This window comes from Camelus dromedarius, chromosome 16 (assembly GCF_036321535.1).
Source record: "Camelus dromedarius isolate mCamDro1 chromosome 16, mCamDro1.pat, whole genome shotgun sequence".
NCBI classification, from domain to species: domain Eukaryota; kingdom Metazoa; phylum Chordata; class Mammalia; order Artiodactyla; family Camelidae; genus Camelus; species Camelus dromedarius.
Window position 1 is genome coordinate 56331107 of NC_087451.1, and position 16337 is coordinate 56347443.

The 16337-nt window shown below is 37.4% G+C and overlaps 1 protein-coding gene and 1 long non-coding RNA gene across 3 annotated transcripts in view; one reads left to right on the plus strand and one right to left on the minus strand.

Annotated features, from left to right (window-relative positions):
- The window catches only part of LOC135323269 (uncharacterized), an 82582-nt gene that overhangs the window by 58850 nt on the left and 7395 nt on the right, over window positions 1-16337 (plus strand). The window contains exons 1-2 of one of the 2 annotated variants that reach the window (XR_010384678.1): window positions 8605-8742; window positions 12473-12668. This is a non-coding gene — a long non-coding RNA (uncharacterized LOC135323269). Of the gene's footprint in view, window positions 1-8604; window positions 8743-12472; window positions 12669-16337 lie in introns of those variants that run through there. The other variant, XR_010384679.1, reaches the window with a different exon arrangement.
- KRT25 (keratin 25) lies at window positions 1697-9149 on the minus strand. The gene is made up of 8 exons (XM_031468128.2): window positions 8593-9149; window positions 8216-8298; window positions 7664-7820; window positions 5376-5537; window positions 5165-5290; window positions 3502-3719; window positions 3063-3130; window positions 1697-2078 (listed from the first exon to the last, which is right to left on the minus strand). Exons 1-8 carry the CDS (start codon window positions 9019-9021, stop codon window positions 1969-1971), a joined length of 1353 nt encoding a protein of 450 aa, XP_031323988.2. The 5' UTR covers window positions 9022-9149; the 3' UTR covers window positions 1697-1968.

Below are 16337 nucleotides of genomic sequence, written 5' to 3' on the forward strand. Positions count from 1 at the left end.
TTTTGTTTTTAGTTTTCTTTGGGGGGGAGGTAATTAGGTTTATTTTTATTTAATTATTATTATTTATTCAATGGAGGTACTGGGGATTGAACCCAGGACCTCATGCATGCTAAGCATGTGCTCTACCACTTGAGTTATATCCTTCCCAGAGATAAAGAATTGTAAAAATAGATTTTTTTTTATGATGAGAGTTCTTAGGTTTTACTGTCTTAACTTTCACATATAACATAGAGCAGTGTTAATTATATTTATCATGTTGTACATTACTATCTAGCTTTGTTAAGTAAAACCAAACAATTTTTCAATGCAATTGTGTTTATAAACCTACAAGAATATTAGAATTTCTGTTGCTCCACTTCCTCTTCTACACTTGATGCTGTGAGACTTTTTGATACTCGTTAAGTTGGCGAGTGGGAAATGGAAGCTCTTTGTAGTTTTAATTTGCATTTCCCTGATTACTAATGTGGTTGAATATTTTTGTATATTTACGGAATGTATAAATTTCCTTTTCAATGAGAAGCTTGTTCAAATTTTTATGTCATTTTTATAGTGCTGTCTTACTTTATCCTCATGTCTCTCAATCTTCTAATATATTTGATCATGTGTATAAATATTTTATATATATATATATATATATATATACACTAATATATATATATTTATATATATATACACTAATCCATTTCTGTGCTGAATTCTGGATAATTTCTTCAGAATACAATTTTCTCATTTCTTGTGCATTGTGTCTAATCTACTACTGAATCTAAATATGAGATTTTATATTTCATTGTATTACACTATTTAGAAGTTGCCGTTTGTTTCTTTTTCAGATCTGCTTAGTCATTCTGTTCAGATTTTTGGATTCTGCTCATTTTCAAGGTTGTTTTTTATTTCTTTAAATATATTCATCCTATTTTTTATATTCTCTGTTTTATAATTGTCTCTATTGGTTCTTGCTCATTGCACCTTGTTTCCCTGGGTTGATTTTTGATCACAGACAACTGATTTTCCTTAGAATTTTATTTATGTGAGAATCCTTTGAGGCCTGGGATGATGGTGGGTTTATCTACAGAAAGTTTGTATTTGCTTCCATTAGGGCACCTGGGAGGGTACCTAGTGGGTATAAGAATTCTTTTAGACTGAATTCTCAGCTTAAAGTTATTTTGGAACAGCCAGATAATGTGAATTTTGGCTACAAAACTGCCTGAAATTTGGTTTGTAACTATATATTCTTAAGGGTAATTTCCCCCTCTTCCCTAATGCCAAATGGGGAGACAGGAAACTTTCTTTGCAGTCCTGCCACGAGGTGAGTTTATTTCTCGGTCATGCTTACACCGAATGCATGGCCCTCTGTGGCTCACACCGACAAGGGAGGGTCTCTGTTGATACTTCTCTCCTTAGGCAAGTGTTCTGCTTTATCTCTTGACTGTCATACTCTGTGGGGTCATAACAACTGAAGTCTAAGCTCACAGCTTCAGCAAATGTCAGAGTATGGCAGATTGGGGATTTTAGTGGAAGTATTTTTATTCCTTTTGAATTTACCTCATTTTGAATTATTGAGAGAGCCTGATGAAAATCTAGGAAGAAATCTGTTAATTATTTTTTAAGGTTTTCATACAAATCAAGAGCTGTTAGGTGTTCATATATCTGTACCACAATCATGAACATTTTAAAGATAAGACAATACTACCAGTGGTAACTTGCTAAAGGAAGGTTTATTGACTACAAAGAATTGACAACATTTTCTGTAGGCTAATCAAATGAGTCATCAAATTTGTATGTAATGTTTTTCCAGATGAATGGGAAGATACCACTGTTGGTTACCTAGATAGAGATTATATTTCAGTTAACAGAAAGACAACAAACAGGACAGACATTTTTCTTAGACTCGCTCATTTTTCCGGACAGATACGTAATGCCTCCTCTTCTCAGAGAGTGTTTGGCACATACTCTCTCTCGTGTATCAAATTAATTGCTTTGAGACTTCTCTTCCAGGGAGTGGAGCCTGGTGGTAAGTATTTTGCTGCGTTGGTCTACCTCCTCAAGAACTTTCTTAACCACAATGGCTTTGACTGGATCTAAAAGTTAAATTTTAAAAGATTTTAAGGGAGTTAAAACAAGATGAATAGAATCACAATAGCAAAAATGTAGAAGCAACCCTAATGTCCCTTAATAGATGAATGGATAAACAAAACACGGTCTATTCATACAGTGGAATATTATTCAACCTTAAAAGGAAGGAAATTCTGATACATATGAGAGCATGGATGAGTCTTGAGGACATTATGCTAAGTGAAACAGTTGATCACAAAAAGAGAAATATATGATTCCACTTATAAAAGGTACCTAGAGTAGTCAAATTTATAGCAAGAGAAAGTGGAATGGTGGTTGCTAGCAGTTAGGAGAAGCAGAAAATGGGGAACAAAGAAACTATTGGTTTCTTTGTTTTTTAAAAAATTTTAAGCTTTATTTTGGTTGTTGTTTATTTATTTTGAATGGAGGTATTGGGGCTTGAACCCAGGACCTCGTGCATGCTAAGCATGTGCTCTACCACTGAGCTACACCTTTATGGGGAACTATTGTTTAATAGACTTAGGGTTTCAGTTTTGCAAGATGAAAAGATTTCTAAAGATGGATGGTTTTGATGGTTGCACAATAATATAAATGCATTTAATGCCACTGAATTGTACAGTTAAAACGGTTAAGATAGTAAATTTTATGTTCTGTGTATTTTACCACAGAAAAGCAGAAAAAATAAATAAGAAGTTACTTCAACTAAAGGAATAATAGGATTTTTATATAGGATGGACGATGCAGGAAGCACAAATACTTAAACTTGTTTTTCAGGAATTTTGATTTCTTGGTTAGCTAAAAACATGGTGTCATAGCACTTTGTTTAAAATTAGCACACATCACTAAAGTTAGACACCTAGCACACACTGATATCTACTACAAAGCTTTATTATATCTGTTCTTACTAAGCTCTGGGAATGTGAAAACAGTCAAGCTGTGCATTGAAGATGAAGTCCTATAACTTAAAACCAGAATTCCATTTTAATTACCTTTGATTTGGTTTCCCACATTTCCAGGTCCATAATCTTTAGACTTGTAACCTCCAGACTTGCAAGCCCTGTGGACACATTGTTGAAAACATCACAAAAGAGAGTCATTTAGAGAGAACCCTTCAACTCTAGATCCACTCTGCCATTTTTCTTTAGCTTGTTTGGTGAGAACAGTTTCAGTGGGTGACACAGTTGAAACTACTCTGCTTTAGCATCAAGAGCTGGTCTTTTTAATTTTCTCACCTTAAATACAGGGCTTGGGGCACTTTGATTTTGTAAGATGGGGCTAATTTGTGTTTGGGCAGTAGTGTATTATGTTTACTATTTAGCATTCATGATAATAAACGTGGTCATTTCAATTTATGTTCACTCTTCCACTGATCTAAGTTTCAAGTAGATTTCAGTATATTGCATCTTCCCTGTAAAGTAGTGCACCTACCCATCATCTCCACCGATAAGGAGACAGTAGGTCTCAATTTCTTTTTCCAGGTGGACCTTGATGTCGAGGAGCTGCTCGTACTCCAGTTTCTGGCCCTCGGTCTCGGTTCTGACCTGGTGCAGCTGCTCCTCCAAGGCCCCGATCTGTGCCTGGATCTGGGCCAGCTGCGCGCAGTAGTTGCCCTCAGTCTCAGTCAAGGAGCACTCCAGGGAGTGTTTCTGCCGGGAAACAGTAAAGAAGCTGAGACGGATATACAGATAGGCAGAAATTTGCTTTCACAGATGACTTTCTCCTCTTGTTAACTCTGCCTTTAATTGTTTCAAATTTCACATTGACCCATAGTTAAAAAGATTCTATGACACTCATAAATAATCAGCAAATTTTTCTTTTTGGTAGAACGGACCTAAAGACATCAATGATACTGTTTTAGCTGTTATATAAAATCCTATTCTTTTCTTATGTTCTAAGTCAATTACATGAAAATACATACGGATATATTCCCAACGTGGTTAAGGACTTTAACTTCAACTGGCACACATTTAAAATGAACGTAGGAGCTTAATTTCTGACATATACAAACAGCTTATACAGCTCAATATCAAAAAAACAAACAACCCAATCAAAAATTGGGCAGAAGATCTAAATAGACATTTCTCCAAAGAAGGCATAACAGATGGCCAAGAGGCACATGAAAAAATGCTCAACATCGCTAATTACTAGAAAAGTGCAAATCAAAACTACAGTGAGGCTCCCACCAGTCAGAATGGCCATCATCAAAAAGTCTACAAATAATAAATGCTGGCAAGGGTGTGGAGAAAAGGGAACCCTCCTGCACTGTTGGTGGGAATGTAAATTGGTGGAGCCACTATGGAGAACAATATGGAGGTCACTTCAAAAACTAAATATAGAGTTACCATATGACCTAGCAATCCCACTCCTGGGCATATACTTGGAGAAAACTCTAAGTAGAAAAGATACATGCACCCCAATGTTCACAGCAGCACTATTACAATAGCCACGACATGGAAGCAACCTAAATGTCCATCAACCTAAATATCCAGATGACCGCATAAAGAAGATGTGGTATATGTATAATAGGTTACTCAGCCATAAAAAAGGTGAAATAATGCCATTTGCAGCAACATGGATGGATTTAGAGATTATCATACTAAGTGAAGTAAGTCAGTCAGAGGAAGACAAATATCATTTATATGTGGAATCTAAAAAAATGAGACAAATGAACTTATTTATAAAACAGAAACAGACTCAAAGATACAGAAAATAAATTTATGGTTACCAAAGGGGAAACAGGTGGGGGTAGGAGGAGGATAAATTAGAAGCTTGGGATTAACAGATACACACTACTTTATGTAATATAGATAAATAAAAAGGACCTACTGTAGAGCACAGGGAACTATATTTAATATTTTGTAATAACCTATAATGGAAAAGAATCTGAAAAAGAATATATATATTCTGAATATATATGAATTTGTATATATGTGTGTTTGTGTGTGTGTATAGATATCTATATATCTATATATCTGAATCACTTTGCTGTGCACCAGAAACTAACACATTGTAAATCAACTGTACTTGAATATTTTTAAAAAGAAAAAAAAATCATAACCTAGGAGATGATAAGAAATCGTCCTTTGCGTACCGTGGCTAAGAGAGACTGAAGTTCGATTTCCAGCGTTTGGAGATTGCGCTTCATCTCGGTGAGCTCATTCCGGGCAGAGGTGGTGGCTCCAACATCCTCGGAGATCTGCTGTTGCAGCGGAGCGCTCTGAAAAGGTGTAAGGGAGGGAACAGATCTTAATTTTGTGAGTATCACTTAAACGCGGAGGGAGTCTTTTCCAGACAAGACTCACCTTTTCGTTGAACCAGGCCTCCGCATCCCTGCGGTTCTGCTCGGCCAGGCCTTCGTACTGGGCCCGCATGTTGTTCAGCAGAACTGTGAGGTCCACGCCGGGCGCCGCGTTCACCTCCACGTTCACGTTGCCTCCGGCCGCGCACTGCAGAACTTGCATTTCCTAGGGGCAGAAAAAGTGTTCAGCTCAGCAACGCAGGGATGTCATAGAAAGTCTAGAGGCTAAGCTTTGGTAGGGTTCTTAGAGTTCATCTGAGTCCCACCTCCCAGACTGTGCAATGACCTCTACATTTTGTATTTCCTGTCTTGTGAAGTAGCTTGCTTTTATTCTTAAGGGTTTTAATTGCTAGAAAGCTGTTCCTAATGGTGAACTTAATTCCTGCTCCTAGGACTCCAATTCATCGGTTAGTTCTTCTGCACAGAAAAAAGTATTCCTTCCTTTTCCAAATGAAAGTCCTTAAGATATTTAAAATGAGGTATCCAGGTCTGTTATTCTGTTTATTTGTGGCTGAAATGTCTCCACCTCAGTGGACTGGTCTTCATTTCACTTACAGACCAGCTTAGATGTGTTCTCCACTCAGCTCTGTCCTGACTGCAGACACTATGAACATGGTCCAAGGGCAGAGTCTGAGCATTCTGAACAATTAAAATAGTTATAAATAAATATTTGTTTATATATATATTTAATTATAATTATAAGCATATTTATTTGTTTACAATTAATAAAGGAAGAACACTATCCTCTAAATAATCCTAGCTGTTTATTAAGCTGTCAAGCTTACACAGGGACGTTATAGTTTCATGATGGACCTGGGTGTCAGACAGATCTCTGTGTGAACTCTGGTTCTGCCCTAGAGTGGTTAGGTGAACTTGGGAAAATGCTTAACTTTTTTAAGTCTCAATTTGCAGATAAGAAAATAAGAATAAAAAAAATCCTTCTCTGGGTTGGTGAAGGATGTGCAGGAACTCTTAGTAATAAGACTTAGCAATACTACCTGGTGTGTAAATGCTAAATAAATGCTGCTGATTATGCTAATTATCATCATCATAGAAATTGGAGTCAGTTTTGCAGCCAAAGTCTATATCGTATTCCATCTGAGATGTGGGCTGTTGGGATGTACTGAGTCAGTTGGATGGTGGAGGGCAGACCTCACTGCTAAGACAGTGCATAATGAAACAACAGGGATCAGCTTATGTGTCTGCTGCAGGAATCCACATCCCTGCCCATGTCCCCGGCCTTGCACCAAGCACTCCCTCCCACCCCCGGTAATTCTAACATTTTTTCCTCCCTAGTGGTCCCTATACCTTCTATTTCTTCAGATGGGGTTTTTACTTCTGAGGATCTAGTGAAGATGTCCTCAGTTCAAGCAGAAAAAGAAAAAGATTTTTTAAAAAAGCCATGTGGGTTTGCTTGGAAGTGAGTCATTTAAAAAATCAATTGTATTTAATTCATCAAAAAGTTGTTGAGTAACTCCCATGGCCTGTAACCCATATTTGAACCCATATATCCATATAAATGTTGTTCTTCAAGAAAGTATCTTTACAAGATAGCCTCATGACTAATCAAGGGGCATTCTTAGCTTGATTTCCTGCTTAGAGCATTGGGCTTGACTAGAGAATTTTTTTTTTTTTGTCTGTTTAACAATATCAAATTCATTCTCAAAGAATATTTTCTCAGGAAATAGTGGTTCTGAAGCAACCCCCCAAATGTGTCTGGAGTAGTGGCTGTATGATCAGATTTAAGAGTCTAACTCCCAACAGTGACTACTTTGGACATATACTATTTCTTTGGAAGTGTAAATTTTGATATAACAATTTAATTTCAGTCTCATTATTTTTATAGCCATGTCTATTAGAATATATATATACTTAATGTGTGTATGAAGTAAATGTTTAAGTGTTTTAAATCTGCCACTGTCTTATAGAAATTTAGATCTAGTTTTCTTAAGATGTCCTTAAAGCATATTTATTTTATCTTAATTAGAAGTGATCTCTTAAGTGTGTTATTTTAACTTAGCTATAATTACCTTGCTCAAACACAGTTCTTGTAATCCTGATTAGTGTGGAAAACAAGATTCTTCTGCCCGCCCCCCCCCCCCCCCCCCAGGACATTTGATGAGAGATCAAGATTGAATCTGTACAAATACTTCACCACTTCTACAGACAACTCAGGACTCATGCCTGTCTGATGGTGGGTCTTTAGTACCAATTTCTTATTTATGAAGTCAAGTCCATTATCCCCTGTCAGATGGACAGAGGGATGGCAACATGGAGACAGTCAGCCCTTACCTCTTTATGGTTCTTTTTGAGGTAAGTCAACTCTTCACTCAGGGTTTCATACTGAATCTCCAGGTCTGTTCTGCACAGGGTAATTTCATCCAGAACTCGGCGCAAGCCATTGACATCACTTTCCACGCTCTGGTGAAGAGCCAGCTCATTTTCATACCTTAAAGAGTGTTAAAGATTTTCCAGTTGGTCACATGGTTGGAGAAATAGTCACTGATCAATGAGCAGATGCTAGAATTCTAGAATTTTTGAGTGACAGATTTGGCCACAAGAGACATTTTCAGAGCTTATTGTATCATAATAATTATTTTATTTTGAGGTAATTCTTTGGCAGAAAAAGAGCTCGGGTACTGGGCACTACTTTTGTAGTGGTTCATGCTTTATATTTAATAGCCAAAGTATAAAAAAGTAGTAACATCCTGTTTCTTTTAATTCCGAATGTTTTATAGTGTTGGAATAAGAGTGGGTCATATTTAATGAGGGATCAAGAAATAAATTCAGTAGAATGCTTTCCATTGACCTCCATGAATTCTTTCTACTCTGGGCGCTACTTACTTGAGTCTGAAATCATCAGCGGTCAGCCTGGCATTATCGATCTGCAGAACAGCGTTAGCATTGCTGGTGGTGGAAGCGATGATCTAGAAATGGGGAGTTTGACTTTTTAGAGGCAACTTATCACAACCAAAACAAAACAAAACAAAAAGTATTTTTACATTAGGAAGTAGAAAGAATCAAAATCAATAGTTACTAGATAGTGACATTTTTTTCATGACCAGTGAATCTTCTTAGTGCTTATTTCCAATGCTAAATTGAAATTCCCTTTAAGAAATCACAAGTAAAAGTGATCAATGTTTTTCGAATTCAGTGAAGAAAGGAAAAGAACATTTAGAAATAAACGTACAGAGAAAAGATGGTGAAGGGTAATTTCTTACCTGGTTTTTAAGATCGTCGATGATGGGGAAATACCGACTATAGTCGTGATCAAGACCGCGGCAAGAACCGGGTCCGTATTTCTCATACCAGCCCTTGATCTTCTGCTCCAGGTCGGTGTTGGCCTCCTCCAGGGCGCGCACGTTGTCCAGGTAGGACGCCAGGCGGTCATTGAGGTTCTGCATGGTCACCTTCTCATTGCCAGAAAGGAGACCCCCCTCACTCACAGTAAAGCCAGCACAGGGATTGCCCCCCACTGCATTTCCTCCCGAGGAGCTGCCCCCGAAGGCACACGAGAAACCACTTCCAATTCCAGGCGCGCCGCAAGCATTTCCAGCCCCAAAGCCGGCTCCCCCACTGGAGAGCCTGAGTGATCCTGCCGTGGCACGGGGACCGGCCCTCCTGGATCCGCTGGAAAGTCGGAGAGACATGGTATCTGGGCGAGCGAGTCGCAGAGCTGTCTCTGAAAGCCGGGGTGGAGTGACTTCCCATCCCCACTCTCCTGGTCCCCCTTTTATAGACAATTCTCAAGTGTGTTCCGGATGAAATTCTGCCTACATAGAGTAAAACACAGCTTGCCAGCCTCAGCAAGTTAGCATAATTGGATGATTTTTCCTAATTAGTAGCTAACTTTGCTGGGCTCATTTCTGTAGGAGGGCAGTTGCCCTCAGGTTGGTGGTTATCTGAGAAATGGGTCTGGGTGGAGCAATTTCAGCTTCCTTATTATATTTTAAAATTGAGGGTGAGTCATCCCTTCCCTCGTTGGAAGATAAAACTCATCAGTCCACCACGCAATAAAAATCAGGCGTCATGGTTTTGGGCTATCCTGCCAGGGCAGATTTTGATGTCTCTGAGAACTTTTTCTGCTTCTATTTTTACAGATCTTTCCGCATCAATAGAGAACAGAGCTATAATCATCATTATTTCCCCAACTTGGATCTTCGATCCCCAACCTTCCCCGTCCCCTCCCCCACTCTTGCCCCAGTTTCCGGTGGGAAGTTAAGTTCCATTTTGACTGACATGCATCATATTTTGTTGACACTTAACTTATGTCTGGGGATAGTTGTCTTCTCATATCCATTTTGGTAATTAGGAACACACCCCTAATTGCTGTTGTGGGTTGTGGGAGTTTGGAAGGACATTAACTCATTCCCTGACCCTGCAAAATTTGAAGCAAACCTGGAAGGAAATATTTCATCTGTTTTTATTCACTGTAGTTTAGCTGAGGTGAAAGTCATCCATCAACTGTTTACTGGGTGTGGGTTCCTAGATGTTTATTGAAAACTCTAAATATTGGGGAAATTTTGGGGAAATCTGGAAACTGGCTTACGGACGACATTTCCATGAATATTTATTACGTGAGGCTGTTGTGAACATATGGATTCACCCATTCATTTTTTAACAAATATTTATTAAAAACCTACTATATGCCAGTCACTGTTATGACACTTGTGATAAGTAGAATTATAACATTATTTGTCCTGTTATGACTGGCTTATTTCATTAACATAATGCTTTCAAAGCTCATCAATGCAGTAGCATGTATCAGAATTTCCTTTCTTTTTAAGGCTGAATAATGTTCCATTGCACATATATAACGTATTTTGTTTATCCCTTCATCAGTCAGTGGACTTGGGTTGCGTCCACTTTTTAGTTATTGTAAATAATGAGTATGGCTGTACAAATATCTGTTCCGGTCCCCACTTACACCTTTTGTGAGAATATACCCCTAAGTAGAATTACTAGATCACATTATAGACGGTAATTCCATTTTTAATTGTTTGAAGAAATGCCATACTCTTTTCCCGTAGTGGCTGTACTATTTGACATTCCCACCCATAGAGCACAATTCTAATTTCTCCACATCATCACCAACATTTGTTATTTTCTTTTTTTTTTTGAGAGTAGCCATATCAGATGATATCTCATTGTAGTTTTAATCTGCATTTCCTTAATTGTTAGTGATGTCAGGCATCTTTTCATGTGCTTGTTGGCCATTTACTTATCTTCTCTGGGGGAAATGTCTAAGTCCTTTGCTCGTTAAAAATATCATGTTGGTTTTTGTTTTTCATTGTTGTTAATTTGTAGGAGTTTGTTGTATATTCTGGGTATATATAACCCAGATAATATTAACCCATTATCATCTTATTTTTAAATAAGTTGAATTTATCACTCTTTTCACTTTTGAATTGTGATTATTTTATCTTATTTAAGAAGTGATTAACTCTCTGAGGTCATAAAACTTGTTTCCTAGAATATATTCTAAGCATTTAATCATTTTGCCTTTAATGTTTAAGGCTTTGGGAGTTTGGAGTAATTTTTGTGTATTCTGTGATAGAGAATCAAAATTTCATTTTTTCCAATAGGGATAATAATTTCAGCACTTTTTACTGAATGGTGCCATCCTCTCCCAACAATGCCATGCCATGTTGTCATAAAGCATAAGTTCAATGCCTCCATAAATCAGTAAATCAAAGCCTGCAATAAATCTTCATGTAGATTGTTACTATTTTTCCGTCGGTCCTGGACCATATCATTTTGGTTACCATTGCTCCATAGTATAACCTGATATCTGGTAAGACAAGTATAGCATTTTGTTCTTCTTTGCCATCAAGTCAAATATTCTTTCTTTATTACTCCTTCATATAAATTTTATTTTATTTTATTTTTATTTTTAATTTTTTCCTTATGTTGGCTTTTTATTATTTATGAAGACTGGATGCCATTTATTCTTTTTTTTTTGCTTTTAAAAAAATTGAAGTATAGTCAGTTTACAACATTGTGTCAATTTCTGGTGTACAGCATAATATTTCAGTCATACATAGGCATACATATATTTGTTTTCATATTCTTTTTCATTGTAGTTTACTACAAGATACTGAATATAGTTCCCTGTGCTATACAGAAGAAACTTGTTTATCTATTTTATAAATAGTACTTAGTATCTGCAAATCTTGAACTCCCAATTTATCCCTTCCCACCCACTTCCCCCCACTGGTAACCATAAATTTGTTTTCTTTGTCTATGAGTCGGTTTCTGTTTTGTTAATAAGTTCATTTGTGTCTTTTTTTGTTTTTTTAGATTCCACATGTAAGTGATAACATATGGTATTTTTCTTTCTCTTTCTGGCTTACTTCATTTAGAATGACAATCTCTAGGTCCATCCATGTTGCTGCAAATGGCATTATTTTATTCTTTTTTATGGTTGAGTAGTATTCTATTGTATAAATATACCACACAACTTCTTTATCCATTCATCTGTTGATGGACATTTAGGTTGTTTCCGTGTCTTGACTATTGCAAATAGTGCTGCTATGAACATTGGGGTGCATGTATCTTTTTGAATTAGAGTTCCTTCTGGGTCATATAAACATTAAAATCAGCTTCTCAAATGCAGTACTATCCTAAGATTTGCCTTAAATCTATAAAGCTATTTGAAGAAAATTGACATCTCTATGATATTGTGCATGTCTATCCAAAAAGTTGAATATTCTTTCCATTTATTTAGGTCTCCCTTAGTATCCTTCAGTGAAAAGTTACAGATTTCTCCATAATATGCTTTCACATCTTTTTTTAGAACTACTTCTAGATATTTATCTACTATTGTTGTTAAAGCTATTTTTTAGAAGTCACAATTTCTAGGTAAATTTTACTATGTAAAGACATGCAATTGATGTTTGTATAGTGATTTTGATCAACTTTGTTATGCCTTAAGGCTCTTTTTGCCCCTAGTTTTTATTTATTGATTTATTTCCAGCTTTATTTAGGTGCAACTGACAAATAAAATGATAATATACATGTATGTTTTGAAATGATTTTCACAATCAAGGTAATGAAGGTGTTAATCCCCTCACACGGTTACCTTTTTCTTTTTCTTTTCAGTGAGAACGTGTACTATCGGCTCTCAGCAAATTTCAAGTATGCAAAACAGTAGAATTCACTTTGGTCACTGTGCTACACATGAGAGCCTCAGAATTTATTCATTTTATAACTGCAAGTTTGTCCCGTTTTCTTAACCTGTCTTCGCCTCTCCATGCCCCAGCTCCTGGCAACCACCGTGCATGGAAACATTCTTGAGGTAAACAAATCTAGGGCTATCTAAGCGTGTAGAGTAAGATGTTCAAGTCCTTCCTCACCTTCCCCACTCTTCTGTCCTCCCTGCTCTCTCAGATGATTACAGTTTACCCTTCCAGATGTTGGCATCCTTTCAAATGCGTTTCTGTTCATTTCATACATACATGGCATGTAAACATGAACATGCCATAGTTGAGTCATCTGTGTTATATGTGTTGTTCTGTAACGTGCTTTGTTCCCCTTACGCAATATGCCTTAGAACTTGAACAGGTGTCTAATGTGGATGAAACTGTTGGTTGACCCTCAGTTTTGAGCTGGGCAATAGCTGCCCACGATAAAGATTACTTTCTTCAGCTTTCCTTACAGCTAACTGTGGCTGTGAAATTAAGTAGCTGATGTGATTTAAGCAGGGGTATATGTGACACGTTCTAGAAACTTAATCTAAGAAGAAGCTGACACAAGTCTTTGTCCTATCTTCCCCCTTTCCTCCATCCTGCTGAAGTGGGTGTGCTGGCTGGATATAAGGGTTGGAGCATCATCTTGGGCCATGAACCAGGAGTATACCTTGGGTACGGCAGAGGAGAAAGCTGAAAGGACTGTGGGTTCCTGAGGATGCCCTGAGGTGCAGAGCTATTATCCCAGCCCTGAATAGACTACCTCTGAATTTTAAAAAATGTATCAAATTGTACACTAAATTTTTTTAGTTTTTATTATTTGGAGGGGGAAGTAATTAGGTCTATTTATATATTTATTTTTAATGGAGGTACTGGGGATTGAACCCAGGACCTCGTGCATGCTAGGCATGGATTCTACCACTGAGCTATACCCTCTCCCCACCTCTGAATTTTTGTGTGTGAGAGAAATAAACTTCTATCTGCATAGTATCTTGTTATTTTGTTATTGTTAATCAGGACCAAACCTAATATTAAGTAATTTGTTCAGATTGTTCCCAACTTTTTTGCTATTATTAATAATGCTAAACATATTATCATTTTTCTTGAGGATAGAATCCTTAAATTTATTTTGTCAGTTCTTTTTAGCCAAATTTATTGAGGTTTAATATGCATATAATTAAATTTATTTTTTAAGTACACAGTTTTATGACTTTTGACAAACCCATAGTCATGGAACCTCCACTACAATCAAGATAAAGAAAGTTCTGTTACCTAACCCACCAAATTCCCTTGTACCCCTAGTCAACCTGTCCCCACAGCCTCAGCTCCATGAAAACACTGATCAATTTTCTATGTGTGTAGTTTTGCCTATTCTAGAATGTTATATAAATGGAATACAGTATGTGCCCCTGAGTCTGACTTCTTCTAGCATAATTCAATTGAGATGCATTCACGAATGAGTCAGCACACTGGGCAGTCGGAATATTCCTAGAAGCCTCCCATGGACCTCATAAATAGATCCCACTATGCTCAACCCAACTTCCTCTTGACTTAGAGTGACTCTGTGTCCATATGCCTACAGTAGATCAGTTCATGCCTACTAGTGTGCCTGTTTAATAGCATCCTTTGCTCTCAGGTGTTACATTTGGACAATACCTTATGGTCACCCTATCTTAGAAGGGCCCTTGAAATGCTTATGGATGTTTAAATGTCACCAGACCTGAGGGAAACTGATGATGGAGGGGAAATTGGAGTGGAAAGAGATAGAAAACTTAACCAATTATGGTAAAATTATCTTAGTTTTGTAAATTTTACAAAATGGCCATATAAACATAATTCTAGGGCCCCTATTGTGCTAATGAGAGGCCTTGAAGCTTATGTGTCACTAGTGTTATGCTAAGTTCACCTCTGACAATCACCCTGCCCTTAACTTCATCCCTCAGTTCGATCCTCCATCACACTTGGTTCCTCTAAGTCCTGAACCTCTCCTGGATTCTGTGAGGTCAGCTGGTTCCTCAAACATGTATTTTGTTGTTGTTGTTCTTGGGGCTTCTTCCATGGTTCTGAACCAGATAGACTTTCTCCACCCACTTTCTTTCTTCCAAATTTCTTTTTTATTCACCTGTTTCTTCTCTTATACTTAAAAAAATCTTTGTAGTTTTATACCTTTTTCATTCTTTAAATTACGTTTTAGTGAGGTATGGGAAGGGAGAAGAGCCATGTTCAGTACAGTGTGTTTTTGGAAAGATGGTGGCAGCACTCTGCACCATAATCAGATATAGCCTCAAATTGGTCACATTCAAGAATGCGATTCTTGCGTGAGTCCCAGGGTCTCAAGGCACATGCAAAATATCGGAAACAGAAACCAAATATGGCCTTCCAGATAGCCTCAGGAGGTTCTAATATAGCACAGTATCATTTGTGTCTTTCCTCTACAGTCTCTTTGCTGTCTTTGTAGGGCTGATGGAGGAAGAAACTGCCTGATTCCTTAGTTTATGTTTTACTCCAGAGTTCATGAATGCTGACGATGTTCTATATTCTTATTGGTCCTGATTTTTCAGGGCAGTATCTTCTCAACCTATTCTACAAAATATTTGTTTGCAAGAGCCTGAAGGTGAAATGTCTAGGACATGCTCTGTTTAGCCATGGGGTCTGAATGATGAATACTGGACGAGATTTGGTAGTCAAAGATTAAGGGTGCCCAATACAAGTTTTTGGGATTTGTTAACTATTGATAACAGTTTTTCACTTTTTTATTTTTATTTTTCGCTAAGATGGACTTCTTAGAAATATGGATGAGTACTTAAGCTTTCCAGCCCTCATTTCAAGAAGTATCATTGTTAGCTAAAAACATTTGTTTTTGACTAGTAATTTAAGGTTGTGTTAACTATAAATCTGTCTTATGTGGACAGACAAGTCTATTTATCTGAATAGGAAAGAGTAGATACAGAAAAATGGAAGTTAGATTGTTCTTGGAAAGAAGAACTCTCTTGGGAACAAGGAGTGACTTGTACTGGGGTCACAGAGAAAGAGGGTCCAGTGTTGTGGTGTAAGATGGTGGATTAGCCAGATGTCTTGAGAGAGCAGATGTTGTGGTTCTAGTCCTTCAATTTCTGTGAGATGTTGACTCTACTACTCAGAATGAGACAGTAACAAGGCATAATGAGGTAATCTGTAGCCTAAGAGAGGGAGATATCTGGTGACCAGTACTTCATCAATACGGTGACAGAGAAGGCTGGTGCTGGGGATGGGTGATGAGCAGAGAGGAAAAGACTACATTTTCACATTAGCTCCTTGTTATCATGTCATTGCTGATTATGCACACAAGGATCTGCCAGATTATGATCCCCCTTGGATGGCAATGGAATCTTAGTGTGAAAATAGAATGTGCTTGGGTGAAATTTCTGTGCTGACTTTTTTCCCTGGTCATTGAGACTCTGGTCACCATGGTGGAGAGGGAGCTCGGGATTTGAATTTGGACCCCATCACAGGTCAACTGTATAACTGTGGGGAAATTACTTAAATCTCTTTGAATATTTATGTCCTCATATGTAAAATAACAATAATAAAAGCACCTACCTTATAAGCCTTTGTGAAAATCAAACAGGTTAATTCATGGAAAGGAAGATTAAAGCACATTCAATAAATGTAAGATCTTGGTATTATGGTCCTGAAATTGAAGGTACTTCTAACCTAACTCCTTCCACTCTACATCGTTGAAATTATGGTTTCCATCATCATACTTGGGGCCATTCATAACATGAAGACCATGGAAAAGG

Excerpts from the sequence above, each read along its gene's own strand:
- KRT25 (XM_031468128.2), bottom strand. The coding sequence starts at position 9,021 with ATGTCTCTCCGACTTTCCAGCGGATCCAGGAGGGCCGGTCCCCGTGCC. Across the intron at positions 5,538-7,663 it reads TCAAAAAGAACCATAAAGAG|GAAATGCAAGTTCTGCAGTG; the intron begins GTAAGGGCTGAC and ends TTCTGCCCCTAG. Across the intron at positions 5,291-5,375 it reads AGGCCTGGTTCAACGAAAAG|AGCGCTCCGCTGCAACAGCA; the intron begins GTGAGTCTTGTC and ends ACACCTTTTCAG.